The following is a 26,104-nucleotide window of genomic DNA, read 5'->3' as shown; positions in this document are numbered from 1 at the left end:
GTCTCTTGTACCTTCAAACAATAATAATTTATCAGTCCCAAATCCTATTTAATTGTTCAAAGCTAAACTTCTTAAATATATAAGCATTTTTCGGGTTTGACTGTCAATTTGGGGTATTTCGAGTCTGAATTTGGCCAAACGGATTGTGGAATCGGAATCAGGACGTCGAAAAACATAAAGTATGACTTTCCGAAAATTCAAATTCTTGGTCAAAGTCAAAGTCAACCACTTTGACCGTCGATTTGGAGGCCTTAGGGTTTGAATTTGACAAAACGGGCTGCGGAAACGGATTCGGCACGTCGAAAACTATCAGGATAGGTATACTCAGAAAAGATTAACGGTCGTTTAATGCTCGGTCAAAGCCATTTTAAGTTTTGGTCAAAAGAAGTTAACGGTCAACGGTCGGGTCGGGTCAACGATCGGGTCGGTCGGGTCGGGTCAGACCGGTCAGACCGGTTAAAAACCGGTCAAACCGGTTTCCAGCAGCGTCCACTCTCCCTGCGGCGACGCGTGTGGCGCGTGAGGAGGCCCTAAAAATCCCGGAAAAATTTATAAAAATTATTTTGAGCGATTTCGAGATACTTACAACGATCGGTTCAAATTTTTGAAAGGCGAAAAGCTCGATTTCAACTCCGCTAAATCTTTGACTGCTCCACCTCCTCACGCCCCGCCGTCGACGGCGAACAAGGTTGACATCGGCGGACTCGAAACGACACAAGGAACACGATGGTGCAGGAGGTGTCGTAAACGGAGCAAAGATCGGCGGTGAATTTAAGATTTTCCCAATAATAGAGCTAATAAAAACGTCAAGACTTTGACTGTAAATTTTCGACGTTTGGCAGCGTTTCATTTCAATTAAATTGAAGGGTTTGTTCCTCGCTCGATGATGAACACAACGGTGGTTTCAAAACGACGATCGGAATTCGGACGACGTCTGAATCTGAGTCGAAAACGGACGTAGGGGAAAGGAAATTTGGGATGGACCACCCACGCATATATCATATATAACCAAAATTCACCTAATTTTATTGGGTAAATTCAGGGTTTAGTCCCTGAATTTTCTTTAACTCTACCACAAGCTCTAAATTTTAAAATCTTTCAATTTAGTCCCCAATTTTTGCCAATTTTTACAATTAACCTCCAATTTCAATTAAATATTATTTTTGTAAAAAAAATCGGGTTGTTACACAAGGACTAGCCAAGAAACCATTTTCCGGGATCGACATGTCCGATCACCTTATCTCAGACAACTCGTAATCGTAACCTGTTCGAACATAAGAAAATGGGAAGTAAAGGGATCAAAAATTGGAATGGAACATAGAACATGGTTCCAACTCAAAAGCTGAGCTGAAAGTGCTTCACGTTGCTACAAGATTGGCACTGATTATTGCAAGTCTGCAACCGTCAGAACTACCGCACACAATTCAGAAACTCGGCCGTGAAACGGAATAAGAAGTATATATCAGACCAACATGTACCCTGAAAATAGAGGGAAAATAAACAGAAAATGGTTGATCTCTCTTTATTAAAATCATTTCCAACTACCAAAAGAGCACAGTGTACATCGTCCATCATGCATAACTCATAAAAAAAATAGTGAATTTAAGGGTGAAACAAAATCTAATGGCAGCAACATGGCACATCAGTGGTTCAAACCACAAGCTGTATTGAAGTGATTAAAGGATAGTATATATCCAGAATTTTTTGTAGTTCATTTGGTAACGTACACACATTGCAAACATAATTATTCGAACACAGATCCTCTAAAGAGAACAATTTTCTCTTTTACCACTAAGAACATTTAAAGAATTTCAAGAATGTGATATTGAATCTGAGTAATCGTTTATATTATTCATATAGGAAAGATAGACAATGAAATATAATAAGCTTCTACAGATAAGTCAGCCTTTTGGAGAGATCCAAATTTTATTATCTAACCCAAACCCATTAACATTCAAATCTTGTAACTTCAGAATTAAATTAAAGTATCAAACTTTTGAATATGCAAGCAAAAGAAACCATTTTTTAACCAGGAAAAAAAAAGTAAGCTCAGATTGAGTGGAGGCTAAACTAGAGATCAAAGGAAATCTATCGAAAACAGAAGGATGTACCTTGCCCCCGATGACAAGCCAGCAGTCTTTAGCATTGTTGTGTTGACTAACGTTTGCCAAAGTATAGACCTTTCCTTCTCCACCCATTTTCCCCCTTGATTTTTCTACTTGTTTCGGGAAGAAGAAGAAGAGCAGAGATCTGCTGAACAAACAAAACAAAACTCCAAGTTTTGACCTCCAAATCTTAGGTTTTTGGTATTTGTTTTTTTTTTATTTTGAAATTACAGTATTATATTTTTACTTTAACTTATGTAAATAATGCTTAAAGTGCTCATGAAAATTTTGAAAATATAGAATGCAATATTTATATTTTTAATGTTAATCTTAGCCAAGTTTTGTTTTAACCTTTATGTTGTTTAATTTTTTCCTGAAATTTCAAAAAATAAATGTATTTTATAAAATTGTGGAATTATTGTATCTTTTTAATTGTTTGGGTTGTTGCCACACAAACTATAATGTCTTGGGATTATGTACAGAAAATCATAAATTTCTCAATAAAATTCTTATTTACAAATGTGTGAATTGAATAAAATTCTTATTCACACGATTAAAAATCTAATAAAATATCACTTATCAGTTGATGAATAAAATGAAATTTAAATCTCTTAGATAAAAGTAAACATCAAATTTTATAATTGTAATGTTAGTAGGGATGGCAAAAAAATCTGAACCCGACGGGAAAAACCGAAAATCGAATTAAACGAGGATGGGGAAAAACCGTTTATGCTAAACGGGGACAGGGATAGGGAAAAACTCTTTATGTTAAACGGGGACGGGGACGGGTTTAGTGATCCCCACCGCGATTATCCGACCCGATACCCAACCCGATACTCGGCCCGATAAATATTAAAAATAATTATTTTATATATATATATATAATATTAATAAATTTAATTTAATTTAATTTAAATTAAAATATAATATATATATATTTAATTTAAATATATATACCCGGCCCGATACCCATTTAAATAACCGTTTGTGCTAAACGGAGATACCCGTTTCTCCGCGATTTTCCTCGATTACCCGATGGAGATCCCCGTTTAAATCCCCACGTTTTTTAAACGGAGACGGGTATGAGTTTTTTAAACGGGAACGGGGACCAATACCCGGCCCGAACCTGACCCGTTGCCATCCCTAAATATTAGTAATTAATAGAAAAATAGATGAAAATTTTAATGGACGAATAATTCTATTCTTCTTTAAATATACACAAATTAATTTATTCATTTTTCCGGTAGGAAAACCAAAAATAAAATTTAAAATATAATACATAAACTGTTATAATACTTCTACCTAATATATCTTTAGTCTGAATAAGAAAAAAGTATAAAATAAACATCAATATTAACAAATTGTTCTAAGGAAATCAAACAACTAAATGTACAAAAACATAAAAGAGGATATATTTACATTGTTTATTTTATTTGAAATATAGGACATTATTTAATAATAAAAAAATCAAGTTCAGACTCTGTACGCTTCACCCAAATTTTGTATTTTAAATTTAAAAAGTAATATAATGTGATTTCATATATTTTTATAATTAAATTTAAATTTAAATATATTTTAATTATATTCAAACCAGACTAAACCAATCACCCATATCATGAACGGGTCTAATTTAAAAGAATTAGATTAAGAAAACAATAAAATCGGAAAGAATTGTTCATTAAAAAAACAGAAGGTGACATTACCATACATTCTGAGCTAAATTCCACAAGTTGAAATCAACCTGTCCCTCTGCTTTTGATACAATCCCATCTAAGATCTCTTCTATACCATGCATACATCTAACAATTGAAACCATTTTTGCCTCACAAATAACCATTGTTCTATTTATTGAAAATTTTATGACATTACTTGCATGAATATAAACATAAAACATGACAGTAAAATAAACATATAAATCGTATAAAAAATTATGAAAACCCGTATAACTAAATTTTACATTAAATGTAAGAGGATGGGTTTGTGTATAAGTGACACACTGGCCATAACTTTGCATTATAATTTATAGGACAAATACGTAGAGCAGAAAGTAGAGCACAACTAAAATACCACCCCAAAGTCCAATGCACTTGATTGTTCGCCTCAGTTACACACAACAAAACCAAACTAGATAAGAATTGCAAGGGCCAACTAGAATGAGATGCAATAGAGTTTTGCTAGACGATTGGTTTGTTTCAAATTCAAAACAAATCAAATCAAAGATCATAATAAGATCCGGAGTGCATTTCAGATGGCACCAAAATTACGGATCTTAAACCTTCAGACAGGTCAGGACCAGAGTTTTACCTCAAACAAAATTAATCCATTTAAGATAAACACCAGGGCTTGTAATTAGTATTTATTACAACCAAAAGGAAATGGAAATGGAATGGTTTACAGGAGGCTGTAGGGATAGGGGAAAACACAGATACTGGGATTCAAACCCCAGACCCATTGAATTTCACCTTTTAAGAGTTACTGGATTCAAATTTCGATCATTCTAATGTCACCAACTAATGTGTCCAGAAACCTCATATATTGATAAAATTTCCAAAGGCTTTTGCCCATAAAAATGATTGCTACTAACATTGATCTGAAAGGATAAGGATACATGAACTAATCTAGTGGGGCAAAAAGAAATAAGACCCCTTCTATGGAGACCATGGAAAAAGAGGAAGAAAGCACCAAGAAAATGGGATGTGACCTATGTACAAATGCCTCTATATCTGTCTCCGTCCTCTCTATAGTCTAACACAGCCATATACATTATCCCCCAAAACCCAAAAAAAAAAGTAGAAACAAAAATAGAAAGTCCTTTTATCAATGAATTTCTAACCTGCAAATAGCAATGACCTATTTCCACATCGCTATGCCCTATGGATTAACCGGCTTCATCTGCACAAAACCCACAGCTCAATTAGTGTCCACTCTCCATCCAAGTTCAAGAAAATTTAGTTACCAAAGAAATAAAGAAAAGAAACTGGAAAAAAGGCACATTTACACAATTTAATTAGTTACATGGCCAAGCACCCACAGCTAGCTAGCTGTAGAAAGTAGCCATCATAAAAATGAGGCCTCCACAATAAACGGGAGGGAGAGAGAAATAAACTTATGATAATTTATCAATTATCATCATTGATATCACAACAGTAGGATAATTCTGCATATTTTAGTTTTGCCTATTATGGAAGTCGAAAATATAGTAACACTGTATCGCACCTGCCTAAATATATATATATATATATATAGATTGTTATTACCTTACAGTGCTGTTACAAGGGCATGCAAACCCAACCCTAGCAGGACCCATCGCTGTCAGAACTGCTCCATCAACTATATTACTTCATTCTAACTTAGAATTAGAAGGCCTGTGATACAAGCTGCCCTGTACTGATTGCAGATGCAGACTTTGCTGTTGTGCTTCTGGCTGCTGCTGCAATGGCAACTGTTGTGGGGGAGAATTACGTTGATCTTGTTGTAATTGCCCTTGTGGCTGGTAATGTTGTCGAGCAGGTGGTGGTGTGGGAGATTGTTGCATCTGTGGCTGTTGCGACCACTGTGCTCCAGCATTACTCCCATGAGGGGGTAAGCCACCTGATAATTGTATCTGCCCTAGCCCTTGTCTGACAAGAGGTCCCGGATCTCTACTAGGAGAAGTTGTAAGAGGAGTGCTACCTGCGGATCCCACCTCAGAGGCCACATTTAGCCTACCAGGATCATACACTGGTTCAAGTGATTTCCACTGAGAAACAACAGGTATCATGTTATTAACTAAATCAGTATCATCCTGATGCATCGCCATGGTTTTGGTTGCACCCATCTGTGAAGCATTCTTCCTGGGATGTTGATCAGCTTGAACTGGCTCAGCTTGAGATTTGCTGGCCAAATCAGAATTCACTTGTTTCTGTTGAAGCATCTTTTGAACACTTGGTTGGTTTTGATTAGCCTGCTTTTGGTTCAGCTGTGACTGTAGCTGCAAATGTTGCTGGCGTGAACCCATAGCTGCTAGCGGCACAGATTGATTCACAGATGATAGTGTATGACCAGAAGGTACTGGGGACACCTGGCCTTGGGAAATATTATTAGAATCTGTAGCCACCTGCTGGACTTGCTTTGTAGAAGGTGCTGCTGCCCCAGACATTAGCTTTTGCTGTGGCCGGGAATGGGTCAAAGGTTGAGAAGAAACTAGAGGTTTAGATGGTTGGACAGGGCTCACACCAGGCCCAGAATACAAGCCATGACCTTGTGTTAATTGCATCGTATGCTCTCCTTTCTCGGCACCTTCGTTGCCTGGGGTAATGCCAACACTATTAAGATGAACAAGATCAGCAGAAAGTTTCTGATGCATCAGCCCTCTTCCCACTCCCTTCAAAGGTTTAGGTTGCTGCTGAGACTGCATTTGTTGGCGTTGCTGAGGATGGTGCCTGCTAGACTGTTGAAACTGTTGCTGTAGAGGCTGCTGCTGCTGTTGCTTGCCTATCTGATTGTTCAACCCACTAGAACCAAGTTGGAGGTTCCTACCTATCCCGCGAGGGGACAAGTGGTGTTTCTGTAGGTTCTGCATTGAGATAGGAGTCATTGGTGAAGTTGATGTCAAGGGGGGTGATGCTTGAGATTGAATATGGGAACTATTCTGAAAAGAGACGGGAAGTTGTGTCTGAGGCTGAACGTGTGGCATCAAAGTGCTAGATGCAACAAACCGTTGCTGTGGCTGCATTTGCCTTTCTTTAGCTAAGCGCATGGCATATACTTGCTGCTGTGACCCAGTTGCATGATGAGGTTTACTCTGTGCATGGGGCTGCTGTGGAGGCATTTGCTGCTGTTGAGGATGATTAGGGTAAGAAGAAGTCAACCCATTGAAAGCAGGAATTCCCTGGCTGTTCCCTTGGGCCTGCATATGGAGCTCAGGTACAATTAATTGCCTTTGATGCTCTGGATTGTGGCCAGGCTATTAAAAAAGAAAAGAAAAAAAGTCATCTTAATTTTAAGACAAGCACATAAATGCAAAATCAATTGCATTTCTATACTCAAGAGGAATACTTCAAAGCTTAAGAGAAGATAATAATATAAAACAAAATCATACAAGAGAAAGGTTTGTTCATATCAACAATTAATTGCAGCATGGGTATTGTTTATCAGTAAAGCCAGAATACTACCCAATTTGATGCCATTGAGGTGAACAAACACCTATTATCCACCCTGTTAATTTCATTAATATCAGCAAGTTGTTACATCCAACCTGAAGAGATTGAAGCCTGCAATCAAGCCTATACTAATTCCTGAATTTCAGCATGTCGTTAAACCTAAAGAAAGTGTTTATTTAGATAATTTAGATACCCATAATTCATTCTCTTCCTGATCATAAACAAGAGAACTGTGATAAAATAAAACTTTAGGTTTAAAGTCGTCGAAATTTTAATTTGATGAGGTTTTTAACAGCAAGCAATCCTCAAAATCCCCACATTCTGAGGAAATATTGATGTTGATTATATATAGAAAAGAAGCACAAGCCACACAAGTATGCTGAGGCATAGATTTAATCATATTGCTCTCTAGAAAGTAAATAACTTACTCGCACCATGTGCGCGGTGTCATGTCGTCTCAACATTGAGTTGGTTTGGCCAGAACCTGGCCCAGCAATTCCTTGGAAGCCTGGCCTTGACATTGACATGCTTCTATTTATTCCAGACATCATGCCCATACCATTTGAAGCAGGTAGCATACGAACACCATGATCTGATCCAGAAACAGTCCCGGCGGGAGACAATTTGGACTGCTGAATATTCGTTCCGGATAACATTTGATTATATTGTTGGATTCTGTGCTGCTCATCAGCAGGCAAAGGTGTTCTAGGAACACCATATCTACCATCCCTAAGAGCAAATAGCCCAAAATTAGTATGAAAGTATGTAAACATGGAGAATGCATGCAAGCTGCACATATGCTTTATACCTCACAGCTGCATTAAGTGGGGAAGATGGTGATGATAAATTACTTCCAACAACCATGCCAGAAGATCCCTGCAGGGAGGAATTTCCTCCAGAGGCAGGAAGCATTGATCCAACATCTCCTTGACTCAACACAACTAAACCACTTATATGAGAACCCTGATATTCAAAGGGTAGAACATCTTGGCTTGATGCAGTGGCATCACATAGATCTAGAGGCCTTTATCAAGATGATGAACACAAAAATAAAAATTCAGCGCATTGCAATAAAAGTAACATAATAACAAGCACAACAAAAAATTAATGAACATGAATAAAATAACAAGCTAAAACATTAACTAAAACAGTAAATCTTACATTAAAATCCCTCCATTTAAGTTATTTGGGAAGACTTGTGAAAGTGCAATAACATGAGAATTATGGACTGGAACTATCTGCTTCGGATCCTGATTATCATGCTTAATCATAGAAAGAAGATTGAAAAGCCCAAGTCAGGGAAAATTGAAGAATCAAGGTGAAGTAAACAAATTAGGATTTAGGATGCTTTCAACTATTAAGACTGTAGGTTTTGTACAATTTCAGACTTTATGCCACACCACTGAATGCTAACAAAATTGTGAAACAAAAGGTGAAGATTTTCTGAAAATGGAATACATTTCGGATCAATTTAATTTAATAATTCTCCAAGAGAACAGTCTAATGTCAAATAAAATTGCATAATAGAGTGGGGAACAACATGAATACCTCCGATGAAAAGTAGAAACAATGCAAAGGATACTATGGATTCAGAGCAAGCCTCTATTCTATAAGTGGAAGCAGAGAAAGGCCACCTTCAACCAACAGAACACTTCTTTTATTTCTTTTCCAGCTTATCCAAGAAGCATTACCGAAATCCTTTTAAGAAATTGCATGTAGAGGATAATAGTACTGGTCTGCTGCTTTGACATTATCATTTATTTTCACTTTACAAATAGTTTACTGGAAGTTCAGAATTTTCATTTCAACCTCAGCACCAGCATCCACAATTACAAGATGTGAAACATCATCCATATATTTCTTTATTTAAAGAGAAGGAAGATAGCACAGTGATATTGATCGTAAAACAAATAGAATCCTAAATGGTGCATGCCAGCTTGCCTATGTCCTTGAAGCATAGTTGCATATGTTTCAAAAACACAAGGGTAAGATGAATCTAGTAGATTTAACAAGTCCTGTGTACCTTTAGAGATTAAATTAACAGTGCACGGACATCCTTAAAATGCCCAGCCATAATTTAAATCAATGTTCAAAATAATATAAAAAGAAAAAGAATTGAAATTAGTGAAGGTACCAAAAAGGCTACCTGCAACTAGTTGATCAAATTTGGCCAAAAATACCTAGTCGATTAAATCAGATTGATTTGTTCCTTAACATGCCAGAATCTCTAGAGAAAATATGTACTATAAATTTCACATATGTACCTGACTCGGTCGATAGTGCTGTTTCTTACTAATAAGTATAACTTTCTCAAAATGAGATTTCAGAGTATCCTCTTCCATCGGCCCTTGCAAACGTTGAAACAACTGTCTGGCACTTCCCTGCATGAAATACAGCAGTAGCAGCCGATGATACAAGATAAAATTAGCTCCATTGAATGTCATTAATCAAACGGTAAAAATGAGAATCTACAACCATTCAGGAAGCAAGGGTACCTTCGGAATGCCAGGCAAGGTTGATGGATATGGCTGCGAGGACCCTGAATCATCTGCACTGTCAGCTCCATCTCCACTCCTACCCATTAAAATCTTATGACGTTCCTTACATTCTTTAGGCTTGCGAAATATGCACTGCAAACATTGAGAAGTTCAAAAGATTATTTCCCATGCTGAAAAGTAGAACGGTGGAGCAAGGTGAGGGCCAAAAGAAAAAAAATAGAACTAGAAAGGCTGCTGTATATATAAAAATAAATTATAAACAAACGAAAGAACAAGTAGCACATTAAAGCTAGACACATCATTGGTTGCAATTTATATTATCTCACACACATTAGAAGGAAGCACTAGATAACAGCATATGTTTGTATAGGCCTTTCGCTCAAGCACTAACCTTAAATTGAAGGGTACCGTTGATGGCATCACTTACAAGCTGCCAATTTGAACCCATGTCATGTACAAGGACAACAAGTGCCTGAACACATCCAGAAACATCTCAAGGCCTCGTTGTAATGATAACATAAATCGAAGCATAATTTTAAGAAAAGAAAACAAGAGTTAACCTGATCTTCAAATATTGACCATGGACTACCAGGAGCAGGCTGACCAGTAGACATCTGGAAGAAGTTTCAAATCACACCAAAGCTAAGATAATCATGAAGCACATGATCACCCAGATTATCGAGAAACGGGTAACAGAAAACTACCTTGGGTGTTTTGGCTTTTCTACCCCTGTCACTGCCATGAATTAATCTAATGATTTTGCTTGGGTTGGACATATTACTCATCTGGGACCCTACTGGTGAAGGGATGGATCCATTGGGAGGGATGATGTCATAAGCACTATCAGGCTGTTGCTTCATTATCTTCAGCTTCTTGGCATTATATTGTCCATGTAAACCTAAGAAAAAAGGCAACTGAAAATGTGAAGGACAAAAAGCATAACACCAGATAGATATACCCAACCAAGTAACAAACCATTTAATCACATACGACAAAAACAGAGCTTTACCACTGGTTCCATTAGAATCAAGCTGATGACTCTCTGGTCTCTTTTTGGAATAATCTCTCTGAAAGAATAGCAGCATTAGACATGCAATCATTAATTCGAAAAGTGCACATAGAACAAAATTTTGGCAAACACAAACAGAACTTGCAGATCAAGTTCAAGGCTGCATAAAAGGACTAATGAGTTATGGCACCCTCATAACTATCATGGAAAGCAAGATCAAACGTAGTCTGATGGAATGTTGAAAATAATAAAACCTTAAAGCTACAAGTTCTTCGGTTCCGGATTTGCTATGGTCGAAGTTTGTTTGGGCTGGGTTTGCTCCTCCTAAAGTTGAAGCTTTTCTATAGCAGATTTTTCACCAGAAGATGGCAGTTAAGTCTGCCTTAATTAGGCGGGGTGTTAGCGGAATTGATGATCCTCTGTGCCCGTTGTGTGGTTCGGAAGTGGAGTTGGTTTGTCATTTATTCTTCTCTTGCAGATTAGTTTGGGGTGTGTGGGTGCGGTTCTTGAGGATGCGGAACGTATGTTCAGCCTTGCCCAATAGTCCCAACGAATTCATATTTGTTTGGGCTGATTTAATTCCGAATTCTGAGATTTGGAAATTTATTCCGGGAGCTGTAATGTGGTCCGTTTGGAAATGTAGGAATCAAATGGTTTTTGAAAAAGTAAGTTTCGATCTAACCTATCTGTTTTTTCTGGTTAGATATAGGGTGGCTACTTGGTTCTTGGCGAAGAAGTATGAGTTTCCAGTTGCACTTGATTTTCTTGTACGTGACCTAACGTTGGCCGTTATGCACAAGGGTGCGTTGAAGAGAAATCCTCCATTGACAGGTTGGTGTCCACCCCCTTCAGGGTGGTTTAAAGTTAATGTGGATGGGGCAGTGGATTGTGATTGGAGGTGCAGTGGTATCGGTTAGGGATGCCGAAGGCAAGCAGATGGGGTCTTTCTCAGTTGCGTCTGGACTTGGTCCGCCGGTCCTGACTGAACTCAAAGCAATTAAAGCAGGGTTGAAGGTGTTTTTAGATTTGAAGTGGAAAGATAAGGGGCGTCTCATTTTGGAGAGTGGTTCTTTGGTTGCTGTGAATCGGATTAAAAACACTGAAGATTGTCCTGCTGTGTTTAGCATTCTGGTTAAGGAATTAGCTAAGGGTGTGCTGGATTCTAATGTGTTGTTAAGGTTTGTGAAGAGAAGTATTAATTGGGTAGCTGATGGTTTAGCTAAGGCGGGTATTGGGTAATGTTCGCTGTGTTTTTGTTGTTTCTGGTCTTTTTTTTTTTTGATAGGAATGACAGGCCTCGTTAAAAACCCCCTTCATGATTAATGGATCATAAAGTGCTCCTTAATCAGCGGAAGGAGGAAAAGAGTGCCTTATAATTCATTAAAACACATAAATTACATAATACTTGGGGAACAATCATAGACTCCCTATACACACGAACCTATAGTAAAAAAATAACAAACCCAAACATAACCAAAAGGCTAAACAGCTAGCCAATACCAGCCTTTGCTAAGGCATCAACCTCAACATTAGCTGACCTAGCAACCCATCGAATGATGCCTCCCAAACCTCTTAACTTAGTAATAATTTCGTACACAAGGTCTACATATACATTGGGACATCTATCATAGTTCTTGATCCAGTCCACCGCAACTTTACTATCGGATTCAACAATCAAGCGATCCTCAAAACGCCGCTGGATTGAAGCAAAGAAAATCAAGCCCTTCTTAATTGCCATAAGCTCTATCAAAATAGGAGGACCCAGACCAGAAGCCTCTTGAAAAGAACCCACCACCGAGCCATTCTCCATTCTTAGAATTCCCCCAACTCCACTTTTCCTCCAATCTACAGTAACAACTGCATCCACATTCAATTTAATATAGCCCTTTGGAGGCCGAGTCCAGGCCTTAATTTTAATGATTGAAGATCTAGAATTAGCGCAACAATCCCCAAGCGAAGGATCACAAATAAGACAGTCCTTTAGAATAGACGTCTCCTTATAGACAGCTAAGAACCATGCAGCCAGCCTACATCTTGCCATAAAGAACAGATCAATCTGATCTAAACTCCCCTTATCAAACACAATCGCATTCCTACATTTCCAGATTGTCCAAAACACCACTCCCGGAATGAAAGTCCAGATTATAGAATTAGGCACCAAATCTCCCCAAGCTAACAAGAAACTTTTAGCATCAGCTTGTAACACTGAACAAACTCCCCAAAATCTCAAAAAATTATTCCAAACAGACCACGCGACCGAGCAAGTTAAAAATAAATGAGAAGAGGATTCATCCACCTTCTTACATAATGGACAAGCAACATCAACAATTGCTGAAACTCCTCTCTTCTGTAATTCAAGTTTAACTGGCAACCTTTGATACACCACCTGCCACATGAAGATCTCCACTCTAGGAGGCACCAAACCCCTCCAAATGTGCTTCATCCAAAAAGGATCTGCTGTCAAAACAGGACAATAAGACTTCAAACACGAATTAACAGAAAAAATTCCTTCCCCATTCCCTCTCCAAACCATACCATCTGACATCTCATTATAAAGAGTGAAGTTATGGATTACAGCCATTAAATCAGCAAACTGATCCAATTCCCATTCACTTAAATTCCTTCTCAATTGAATATGCCAAACCCAACCTGAAGACCGAAACTCCCCAAACTCATTAAGCTTCCCATTTTTGTTTATCGAAAGAGCAAACAGTCTTTGGAAAACCACTTTAAGAGGGGAATTAAGCGCCCAACGATCAAACCAAAATCTGATACTCCCACCATTCCCCACCTTAATATTAAACAAACTTCGAAACTTGGTTCCAAAGTGATCCTCATTGAAATGGTTATTGACCATCGATTTCCAGATCCAAGAAGCATTAGTAGGTAGTTTTTCATTGATCGACAAAGAACTAGAATCCAAATTATATTTACTGCAGATTACCTTTTTCCACACTAAATCGCAGTCATTAGCAAACCTCCAACTCCATTTCCCAAGTAGAGCTCTATTCATATAATTAAGATCCACAACACCAAGACCACCCACCCGTTTATCAGAGCAAACTGTTGACCAATTAACCCAATGAATTTTTTTGACCTCAACCCCTCCTCCCCATAAAAATCTAGCCATGATAGCATTGAGTTTATCATATACCGAAACAGGAATCTTGAACAAGGACATATAGTAGGTTGGTAAAGAACACAAAACTGCCTTTAATAAAACCAATCTGCCTGCCATAGACAGAGTCTTAGCCTTCCAGCCTGTTAATTTGTTGTAAAACTTCTGCACTATCGGATCCCACATCTGCTGAGAATTTCGCTTAGCACCAAGAGGAAGCCCCAAATATTCCGACAGGAAATGACCTACTAAACAACCTATAGCATTAGCCCACTGAGTAACCAATTCCTCAGAAACATTAATCCCAAATAATTTACTCTTAGTGAGATTCAATTTAAGGCCTGACATAACTTCAAAAACTTGAAGAACCCTCTTAACATTAAGAATCTGAGTCTTCGATGCATTGCAGAAGATGATGTGATCATTTGCAAATTGCAGATGAGACAAATTTACAACATTCTCGTCTTTGCCAATTGTCAGGCCGCAAAACAGGCCTGACTAGACTGCTTGGATAATCAGAAGATTAAGCAATTCGCCAACAAGATTGAACAGCAATGGGGAGAGGGAACATCCCTGTCTAAGACCTCTAGACAACGAAAATTCATCCGTAGGAACACCATTAACCAGCACTGACATCGAAGCAGTAGAGACACACATCCGAATCCAGCTACACCATTTTGATCCAAAGCCCATTTTATCCAAAACTTTAAAGAGAATGTGCCAATCTACCGTATCATAGGCCTTCTTAAAATCCACCTTAAAGACACAAGCCTTCAAACCTTTCTTCCTCCATAAGTCGATACCTTCATTAGCAATAAAAGAACAATCCAAAATTTGTCGACCCGGAATAAAAGCAAATTGTGAGTCACTGATAATATCCTTGATGCAACTTCTCAATCTTCTCGACAAACACTTGGAAAGAATCTTGTACATCCCTCCTACAAGAGAAATAGGTCTGAAATAGGAGCTTTGTTACTATCACACGAGTTTATGGTATCCCAAATCTCTTCTTCCGAAAACTCCTTCTCTAGCAACAGACTCTGCTCCAGAGAAATTCTTGAAAAATTCAAATTAATATCCTCCACTTCCAAGGTAGAACGATGATTAAAAGCTTTAAAAAAATGTTCTCTGACAGTAGACTTAATAATAACCGGATCTTTGATAATTTTACCCTCAACGTGAAGTGCATTCATAGAATTCATCCTCCTCCTAATGGAAGCACTTGTGTGAAAAAATTTAGAGTTCCGGTCTCCATCTTTCACCCACTTTTCTCTTGAATTTTGAAACCAAATTTGCTCCTCAACTCTATAAAGTCTCCACAGTTCATTTCTCATTTTCCTCAACTCTGCCGCATTGACATCTAAATTGGCACTCTGATTTTGATGCAAACTTAATTCAAACTGTTGAATTTTATCTTCCAGAGCAGCAATATCCAACCGTGGAAACTGTTTCTTATCCCCAGACCAGCTCTTAATGGCTGACTTTGTATTCCTTAGAATGCTCAAAATTCCAGCTTTTTTATTCTCCTCCTTAAACTCCTTAATAGACTCAACAACCTTCTCTTCAAAACCATCCTCAGACAATAAATAATTGAACAATCTGAAAGGCCTCTTCCCCCAATAATCATCCCCACTCTCAAGAACAATAGCATTATGATCCGAGATGGACTTTGGCAGTAAAAATTGGTTGATACAGCAAAATTCTTCTGAGAAACTGACATTAACCAGGAACCTATCCAGTTTAACAACAGTTGGAACATCCCGATTGCTGCTCCATGTAAATTTCCCCCCTATTAAAGGCAAATCAATAAGTCCTGATTGCTGAATAAAGAGCCTAAAAATTTCCATCGAGTTCCTATTTTGAGCCATACCATCCTTCTCATCTTCTGTTAAGTAGCCATTGAAATCTCCTCCCACACACAAAGGGACATTGGAACCATTAATGAACAGTCCCAGTTCTTCAAAAAAACTTGCCTTCTCTTCTTCCACAGAAGGACCATAGACGTTTATAAACCCACATTTAAGTTGGTTGAACTTAAATTTCCCAAACACTGCTAAAAACCTCTTATGAATATGATGCTCTTCTGACACAAAAGCAGTCTCATCCCAACAACTAAAAATACCTCCTGAAGAACCTTCTACTGGAGACACAACAAAACCTTGCAACTTATTCAGTCCACTCCTTAAAAAAGCGAATGGTAAATTCTCAAGTTTTGTTTCTTGAAGAAAAAGAAAAGATGTTTTTTTCTCAGAAACTAATTTCTGAACAGCTCTCTGCTTTTCTTTTTTACCCAACCCCCTAACGTTCCACGACAAAATAATAAGCCTTTGCATTCTAAACTTATATGACAAACCCAAAAAATCCTATGAATTGCCCCCGACCTCAGCTGATCGCACTCGAGCCTTTTTCCAAGTCCATAATCTTTTGTAAAAAAGCATCCTTACCTTCCTTGAAGGAAACACCCATAATCTTACTGATTTCCCATGTAGCAACAACTCCGTCCAACAGCACAGGAAAAGCTGATGAGGATAATGTGGACACACTGGCATGTTCCACAGCTTCCCTAAAGAGTGATCTTCTAAATCTCCTATTAAGACTCCTCATCCTTGGGCCATCATTGTCCCTTTCTGACAAACCAACTACTGGAATTTCAGAATTACCACCCTTAGAACTTGCAGCCCTACTTAACTCCTTACTGGACTCCCCTCGATAACCCTTCTTACAAGCCTGCACGTCTTTAATCCACAACTTTCTTCTCTTAGACCTGCAGTAAAACCTCTTGAAACTCCTAACTAACTTCCTACGAACCGGGCCGGACTTCACAGAACTTACAGACCGAGGCTGTGAACCACCTGATGAACTTACCACCTTAACCACTTTAACAGACCCCATACCATCTTCATTCCCAGCTGGATCATTAATATTATCTGCAGCAGAACAGAATTTTTGACCAATATCTAGGTCCAGACCACTCAACACTGGACTTGATGTACCTATCCGAAGCCCATTCTCCCAGTCAACTTTATCATGCTCAAAAGAAACACCCCCCAAACTCTTTCCACCTTCTATTCCTCCAATAAAGCCTTCCGACTTTCCATGCTGGGTGGAGACAACTTCTGCATCTTCCACACCTCTACACTTGTCCACTGAATAATTAATTATTGAATTTGAACACCAATTGAAACCTTTTTCATTTCCCGAGACATTGTCATGATGGGAGCCTTGGGCCCATTCCAAAAGCCTAGAATGAGCTCCTGATTGGTCCTGACAACCCACGTGCCAATCATTCTGCACCTGAACATCCTCTTGACTGCACTTAGAGGAGCTCCCCTCCCCTGGAACCTCTGGCACATCCTCTTCCACCAATCCTGACAACTCAGGAAAAAATTCATCACTACAATCCACCTTAATTTTGATCAGTAATTTCCTCCCATTAGTATTCACACTCATATGCTCAGGGATGTCAAAAGGACTGACGACCCTAAGCAGCAGTTGCGCCACCCTGCAGTCCACTCTTTGGGCAGTTTCATCTTTGATCTTCACTAACTCCCCCCACCTAGATGCAAAACTAGTAAAGAAAGGAACGGACCAACAATTTAATGGAACTCCAATAATGGAAACCATACAAAAAGGTAGGGGAATGCCACCCTCATCCAAAACAGGTTCCAAAGTCTCAAACCAGAAAGATAAAGCTTCCCAGTTTCCTTCCGTCACCCTCCTCTTTTCCTCCGCCGACTGGAAAACAACCATGCAAGCATTTTTTGCAAAGCCCCATCTAACGACCTTAACATCGAATCCCTCATTTCTTAACGCTTTCTGCACAAAATCTACTTCAAATATTGCATTGCAAATCCCGGTCAGAGACGATCTCAACCAGACCCTATCATCCACCGGAATAAAAACATCCATAGGTTTTCTCCTCTCCTCCACAGGTAAAAAATTGCCCTTCTTGACAACCTCTGGAACCTTGTTCACCCCAACAACCGTATCCTTAAAGGTCCTACCATCATAAAACCTATTCATCAACTCCATCTTCCTAGCCCTTTCAGTATTAGACAGCACCCTTCCCACATTTTTCCTCATTGAAGCCCCACTAGATGAACCCTCTACCTTCTCATCTACCTGTCTCCTCAACGGAAAGACTTTTTTATACTTAGCTACAGACACTGAGATTCTCCTTCCATCAAACAGGATATTATTCATATTTTCCACTGCATTATACAAATCCTCCTTACAAGCGAAGTGGACAAAAGCAAACGTACTAACCTTATACTTCGGTCTGTTATTAATAAGAGGAATGAACACCTGAAGAACTTTCCCATAAACACTAAAATGATTCCATAAATCACTACGATGCACTTGCTTACTTAGATTGTCAACAAAAGCTGACCATAAAACTCCTCCATGGACCTCTCTAATCTTGTTAACAGAGAACTTGCTTTTCAAAAACTCATTCTCTCTCTCTCTAACTTTCTGCATTCTCTCTCCTGTGCAGTATCCTTTTGTTGAAAACTTGTTTTTGGTCTTTGAGAATGGTTGTAATCTAGGGGGTCCCTACCTAGGTTGTACTCTATGTTTCTATTAATAAAATGTGGGCACTCTTTTCCTCCTTCCAATGTCCGTTAAGATACCTTGTAGCTTAACGGTTATGAAGGGGGTTTTTAACGAAGCCTTCTTCTTATCAAAAAAAAAAGAAGGAAAATTCTCCTCAATCAAGAGAACGGTATAAATATGACTGAATTTGGCAACCAATAAAAACAGGCAATACCTTTCAAAATTGAATCTCAAGCTGGGTAAAAATACACTTTTGAAGTAACACACACAAGAATCTATAAATGATAATTATTCATGCAGGCATAATAAAAGAATTAAAATCTTAAATATAAAAGAAATATACTAATTCATTAAAACAGAGAAAACTATGAAGCAAAAAAAAAGGGAAAATTATTTCTATCAAAATAAACAGTTTGGAACAATAATGGTTAAAAAAATACCTGCTCATTGTGAACAGGAGATTCCAGCTGCCAACCCTGATTGTATGCAGAACCCTACCAGAAACATAATCCAGGCACCTTTAGAAACCATGTAAATAAATAAAGAGACTATCCATACCATTCCTGGGGGAGATCCCAGTATCAGTTAAAACAGAAGAATTCCTACATACGAGATTCTTGGCCTTTTTCTTCTTTTTAGGTTTTCTTGGTGTTCCTGCACAATCATATGGTAGCTGCCTTTCAAAGTCTCCAATAGATTCAACCTCCACTCTGTTTTGGGTCCGTAATCCTCCATGCACTGTACTCTGATCGCCCTGGAAAGAATTAGTATCTCCACTAGAAGCATCATTTTGGGTCGGAACCTGTAAATCCCCAGCAGCAGCTGCACTGCTAAAGGGACTTAAAACCCTCTCCCTGGAGCCAGTGCGCACTCGTTTTGTCGGAATTGGACCCCCATTTAGATTATTGCCTGGCCTTTTTCCCATCACCATGGACGATTGAGCACAGTTTCCATATGGTAAATCAGCAGCCATTTTATAATGCCTCGCAGGATATGATTTCATTAAGTTCTTTAGCTTATTCTGGTTTAATTTTGATGATCGTCTCCCCTCAAAGGTTCCAGGCAAATAATATGTACTTGTTTCTCCATCCTCATCATAAACAAAGTCGTCATATCCAAACTCTGAATTCAATGAAATTGTTAGGAACATAAGACTATTTGATTGTTAAGAACCTCAAAAAAAAAGTCAAGATTACCTGCTCCAGCATCATAAGCAGACATTTCAATCCCCTCTTGTACAGCACTCCTAGTTTTCTGGAGGGAGGAAAAACCCTTCAATCATAAGAAAGATCGAGAAGAAAAGTTCCAACAGCGGCAGCCAGGTAGTTTAAAAATAGAAATGGAACTATATATAAAGTTCATGATAATCATGACCGAAGTATTTTAAAATAAATTATATCAGTTGAGAACCATGCCCTTCAGAATCTGACCCTCCCTCAATAAATATAGCAGAAGCATGTATAAACTCGTTAAAAGAAACATTTTACCTCAGTATGTACCAAATAAGATTCAATAGATCTTCGGTAGGTTTCCATAGCTCCAGACTGAACTCCAAAGAAAAGGCTTTCCTGACAATAAAGTGCATACAAAATTGAGCAAAGAATGTAAACATAAAGAAAATATTACCACAAGAAAAGGAGTCCAGAACTGAGCATGCAGGGTTACACAAATATTATGCAAAAGCCAAGAATAATGAACAAATAAAACTCAAAAGATACAAAATATTTAGGCCATACTTCTGTTAGGTATTCATCCCAAGAAATGTCCATAATAGCCAAATCAGATACCCTATCAGGAGTTGCTGGTGCTTCAGCTAGAAGTGATGGAACTGAGGAGCTATTATATTTCAAATATCTAAGACCATAACCCCGGATAGCAAATTCATTGTTCTTTTCAGTGTGCTGCTGGCCCTCCTTTGCATCCTGCTCCATATCATGTTTCACTTTCACAATAAGATAAGGCAGAAAATATTTCAAGGTCTAATACGAACTAGAAGATGAATATAAGGGGAGTACTGGACTGTTTTCACAAGAGAAAGAACTGAAAGCAAGGACAAAGATCCTAAACAGTTCTAGAACTATGACTCAATTCCAAATATTTATGTGGATATTCTAGAATATAGTTCTGGAATTCAAAGGCCATAATGCTTTTTCAGTTGAACATCAACTTCTCATGCAGCGCCTAAAAACTCAATCATCAAATAATCCAACCAAGCCCAATAAACCAACACACACTTAAAAAAACAGGGAGAGCATAATAATAGAAATTAGCATTAAGATCCAAAAAATGTTACGATTAAAAAAAAAGACAACAATTGATACAAGTAGCCAAGTTCTCAAAAGTCTCTCTTTACATTTCTAACATAAGTCATTCTTCCCCAGACCAAGCAAAAGATACCATGTATTGGAGAACAGAATGCATAAGCTGATAACCAACATAAAATCATCATTAACATCAAGTTTGGAGAAAAAATATACAGGAAAAGAAAGGAAGGTTAAGGAAATGAAACGATACACGTATATTTTGTTTGGATAGTTTAAATAAGCAAGGGAAAAAATAGTAAAGGAATTTTCACAAACTTTGTTTGGTTAAACCATGGAAAGGAAAGGAAAGGAAAAGATTGATCATAATGAATTTTTCCAATTATATCCTCCTTATAAAATTACTTGCGTAAAAGATTAAGATGATAAAAAAAAGAACTCCACTTCTTAAAAAATAACTTTCTTTCCCTAGCTTTTACCCAAAATTGGGGTAAATGTAAATGGATATTCAACTCCAATGTCTTTCCCTACCTTAAATAAAAAAAATGATCCAAACAGGGGAAACAATCTCAGTTTCCTTAACTTTCCTTTCCCTTATCTTTCGTCAATCCAAACACAGGGTTAAAAAACCACTGTAATCAATTTGAAGAATATCCAAGCAACTCACATGAGACTTTAATAGGAAAATTAAACATAAAAATTATCATCACTGTTACCACACAGAAAGACATACGTAAATAGATTACAAACAAATACCAATAAATCTCAAACAAATAACTAGTACCCCATCAAGTTCTGTAGTCGTAGTCTCAGTAACCTCAGTGGACCTTGATCCCACCAAGTCATTGCCAGAGATTTTTGTATCAAGACTTGCATTCTTACTATTTAGAAGCACCTCTGCTGAATGCCAAAAGTCCATGACTGCATTAGCAAGGGTTAAAGCTATTTTTTTTAGTTTCCAATGTTGATTTTTTTCTTCAAATTTCAATCGAGAATTAAAAGCCACACGCCTACAAATTTGAGCTGCAGCAGTCATCTTCCAAAGACGCTCCTATAAGCATATAAAGAACAAAAAGGGAAGCTTATAGGCCAATGACTACGTTCCATACCCAATTTCATATAAAGAACAAAAAGGGATGCATAAGATGAATTTAATATATATTTAATAATAAAATAATACCTGAGCAAAATCATTTGCTAACCATGCCATTTCCTCAAGGACAAAGTCCCAGTTAGATTTTTTACTGTTTTCTGAAGGTAAGGTACCAACAGATAGCTCTGCAATCCTTTTACGCTTAGCCTGTTTACCATTATACCAAACCCTTTAAGCTTTTCAAAGGAAAAAGCAAAATACATCTAAATTTAATAAAGTAATGGGCACACATCATTGACACCAATAAAAAAGATAAACAAACAACCTCTATGATCCGTGCCTCTTCCAAAATGGAATCTTCATGTGCCTTGTCAACCACTTTCACATGATTATCCGAACTAGTTCGAGTATCGGCAGTAGCAGTAGAGACTATTCCTAACAAATTCCTCTCAGGAATCTCACAAATATAATTATCCATTGTGCCTTGCGGCCTACTTGCACAATTTTTTTCTATGTTGGAATTAGAATTATCACCCTGAACAGTACTAACTTTCCTCTCAGCTTCTGATACAGCATGACTGCTTTGCATCACCTCGTTGGAAGGACAACTTACCTCATTTTGCAATTCAGATCTTACTTCTTCCTCCACATTGACAGTGGAATCATTAAGCAAGTGATTCTTACTCATGGAAGTATTAGCATCACAAAAGACAGCATCATTATCAACAGCCTTGATCTCTTTCTTTTCTTTTGCCAATTCACCAACAGTTAAGTCCAGTGACTCTTTCTTTTCTGATGTTTGTTCCACGGGCTTTCCATTAGAATAAATTTTTTTTGGATCAATACACACATCATTATCATTGTTTAAGCCTAAGTTTGAGCTTTTTTTAGTGCAAGATGATTCTGAATCCAAGCCCTTTGTCCCTATTGTCTCACTGCTATTTTGCCCTTCATTTGTTATGTTTTTAATATCTCTTTTGCAATTACCAAACCCATTTAGCTGATGGGAATTAGTTTCATTCTCAGCTTTTCTTGTGCCTGCACCAGGTGGACATTCAATACTGGCTGAAACCATCTGCTCCTTCCCTCCAACAAGATTAGGTTCCTGAAAAGCCAAACCAATTGGAGATGTATGAGCTTCCATTTGAGCAGGTTCCTTAGGCAGGTCATTTATCAATGTTTTGGAAGCTATGATATCGACCTTGCTTTCACGTAGATCACCCTTTGACTGGCCAGACATTTCTTCCGCAGCCTTCTCACCATCAAACTCCATATTCAGTTGATTATCAGAAGTTATCACCTTTGAAGCCAAATCAACATCAGAAGTTGCAGATTTTGTGGTATTAACAGAGGATACGTTATTGTCCTTTTGTTTATTTGGTTCAGATGTCAAAGCCTTCGCATCCTTTGATGCTCCACATGTAGGTAAAGAAGAACCATGACCAACTCGACCCTGGATAATATCTGTAGAACCCGATCGAGCTCCATCTCGTTTGATTTTGGACCTGTACCTTCGAGCATATGGGCGAAAAATAGTTGAATCTCCCGACTCCTTAACGTTTTGAGTCCCATCCATCTGTGAAGATTGCTCTGATGGAACAACAGTATTCCTCTTACGAGGATCCATAGACTTCCTTTCACCTTCAGGCAACTCATTTTCTCCATCAAAAAGTAATAGATTATCGGCACTATTGGGTTCACAAATCACAGGAACCCCTGGTCTACCACTACTCTCTACAGAATCGCCATGAGGTGAGGCAGTCGGCGCAAAACTACCTTTTGCTTCACTGTATTAATAGTGGATAAGGGAAGCATCAGCTAGTTACTCCAATATAAAGCAGAACTATGGTTCTGTAACAGACAACAGAAAAAGAATATACCTAGTTACAAAATCTTGTGCTTGTCGATCAGTGAAGGAAGTAGATTGGACACTAACTGAATCTGTATTGCCAAATTTGAAATCCAAGGGATTTCCACCCTGATAGCAATGTGTTTTGATGAATATTAATCTATAAAAAATTAGAAGAAGCAAGAGAAGATAAAAAACATACTTTTTCAAGAAATTCTAGTTCCTTTCTTCTTTCCTCAAGAACATCATACTCATGTCTGATATAAATAAGAGAAAAATATGAAAGAAAATAAGTTGCCTGTACTTACGAATGATAATCAAGTGCATTTTTATGAAAATTTAAAAGGTTATGAGCACACAGAAATGGTAAGTAATAATCACCTCAACTCTGCTTGAGCCTTCTCAATGGATGATCTGCGTGGAGAGGTTTGGACACCAATCCCAACTCCACCATCAACAACCCCTCCCATGAAATCAACCTCAGCATTTACTAAGAGAGCGGATCCTGAATTACAGCCATGCATTATCTACAGGCTGGCCCCTCCCATCAATATAAGAAAGAATATATTGGTGATTACCTACAAAAACGTTAGAAAAGTATATATATATATATAGAATTTCAAGTAGAGTAAATAGAAACCAAGGCAAATAATGAATATAAAAGAAGCAGCAAAACCATGACAAACAAATATTTTATTTTTCCCCTTCGGTAAGTTGCAATGGAGACACCCTAATGACCACAGTAAAGATAGCATGCTACTAGTTCATTCAATAAGGATTCAAGTTTGTATGAATTCACAACTGTGAAAACTGATATCATCAAAATAACTCAATATAATCAAAATATAAGTTTTTCAGAAGCTCAAATATGGACAGACCCAACATGTAAGAAAAAGGTTAACCGCCCCACCCCCACCCCAAGAAATGGAACAAGAACAACAAAAAAGGCATACAACAGAGAAGAACTATGCAAGCAGTGTATACATTGTTTTACCATAAGAAGGATCACTTTAGAAAGACTTTTCCCAAAAAAGAACAAACTGCACTCGTAAAATACGTTTAACTAGATTAATGAGCAGCAGCATTACTCGGACTGACTGATATTCTGGCAAATAAAGGTGATTCATACTTTTTCTGTTATTTTCAGAGATGAATTTCCAAAAGGGAAACAACACTTTACAACGGTATATTATCAATAGTTGATTGCATATCTTTCACCTCTTATTTCCCAATTCTGCACAGCAATTACACGGCAACGGAAGATAACCAAAGCATCTCAAAATTAAAGCTCACTCCCTCTTTACATCTATTGAAAAATGAATAAAACAATATTAAACTTGCATTAGGAGGGGTTGCCACTATGCTCTAAATAGTTAAAAGCTTGATGAAGGAAATGCATAGTTCATCACTAATCCAAACGCCAAAATCAATCCTGGATTATGGAAATCAACAATTCTATCACTCAATCCGATAAACATTCCTCATATTATAGATATGCATGCACGTAGAAACAAATGATAGCATCTAAATAGCTTAAGAGCAGAAATTCTCTTCAAATTCCAGGAAAATAACCAGTAGAACTAAAAATTCAGAAGCTAAACAAAACGTAGAGATTAAGAAGCTTCCTCAGCCTTTAACTTCAAATTAGTGTAAATAAACACGTAAGATGACAGTCAACCACGTAAATCCATAAGCATTCAATCGAAATGCGTATAGAAAACCCCCAAGAGGAACAAATGGAAACCCTAAATGCGTTGAATCACGGAAATTAAACCCTAATTTGAAACATTACACAAATTCTAGGGTTTCTAAAACAAAAATTAAGTACGAAAATAACCTGAATTGGGATATGCGATCGAATAATTGGGAGCTAGGGCAAAGCACCGAGGTGTAACTGAAACGTCCCCACTCTCTTCAACAGCTTTGTTTATCTATCTCTTAGGGTTTTGAAGCTTCGAACCTTCCCACAACGCCTTGCCCTCAATCAAAACGGCATGAACTAACCATGTCTTGCCCTCAATCCAGACGACATGAATTGACTATATAATACGATACAAATGCTAGCCATAAGCGAGTAGTCGAGTCCCTCTCTATTAAAAGTCCTTTCTGTAAAAAAAAATTTAGTTTTAACTCTCAAAAATGGCGATTTTTTTTGTACTGTTTTGTTTGGCTCGGGTGCTTTTCGGGGTTACTATGCGACCCCTCTCAGTGAGTAGTAGGCTTGGATTTTGCCTAAGGAAGACGACGAGACAAACGGGCTTTGAGCTGTGTAGTTATGGATCATTGATTATGGGTTTTGTTTGGGCTTTAATATATTTGCATGCAATGTTTGCTTAATTCTTTTATGATGGTTAGATTTGACAATTTCATATAAAAAATAAGTAAAATATAACACCATATGTACATAAGAACATTTTAAAATTATAAATAAATATTTAAAATAAGTATAAACTATATAAAATAATACATAAACATA

General features: G+C 37.7%; 1 protein-coding gene across 1 annotated transcript; it reads right to left on the bottom strand.

Annotated features, from left to right (window-relative positions):
• Window positions 1-4,645: 4,645 nt before the first annotated feature.
• On the bottom strand, window positions 4,646-25,917 carry LOC120120993 (chromatin modification-related protein EAF1 B-like). The gene is made up of 23 exons (XM_039140482.1): window positions 25,466-25,917; window positions 24,010-24,206; window positions 23,831-23,885; window positions 23,660-23,757; window positions 22,105-23,566; window positions 21,867-21,986; window positions 21,471-21,737; window positions 20,162-20,347; window positions 19,913-19,993; window positions 19,622-19,679; window positions 19,036-19,547; window positions 18,866-18,919; window positions 10,754-10,811; window positions 10,449-10,642; window positions 10,305-10,358; window positions 10,136-10,216; window positions 9,742-9,876; window positions 9,511-9,627; window positions 8,408-8,508; window positions 8,055-8,270; window positions 7,675-7,975; window positions 5,363-7,050; window positions 4,646-4,997 (listed from the first exon to the last, which is right to left on the bottom strand). The coding sequence occupies exons 2-22, from the start codon at window positions 24,150-24,152 to the stop codon at window positions 5,446-5,448; spliced, it is 5,898 nt and encodes a 1,965-aa protein (XP_038996413.1). The 5' UTR covers window positions 24,153-24,206; window positions 25,466-25,917; the 3' UTR covers window positions 4,646-4,997; window positions 5,363-5,445.
• Window positions 25,918-26,104: the final 187 nt, after the last annotated feature.

This window comes from Hibiscus syriacus, unplaced genomic scaffold (assembly GCF_006381635.1).
Source record: "Hibiscus syriacus cultivar Baekdansim isolate YM2019G1 unplaced genomic scaffold, ASM638163v2 tig00110356_pilon, whole genome shotgun sequence".
In the NCBI taxonomy this organism is placed as follows: domain Eukaryota; kingdom Viridiplantae; phylum Streptophyta; class Magnoliopsida; order Malvales; family Malvaceae; genus Hibiscus; species Hibiscus syriacus.
Note: the sequence above shows the minus strand (reverse complement) of the source record. Positions and strands in the feature narration are given on the sequence as shown.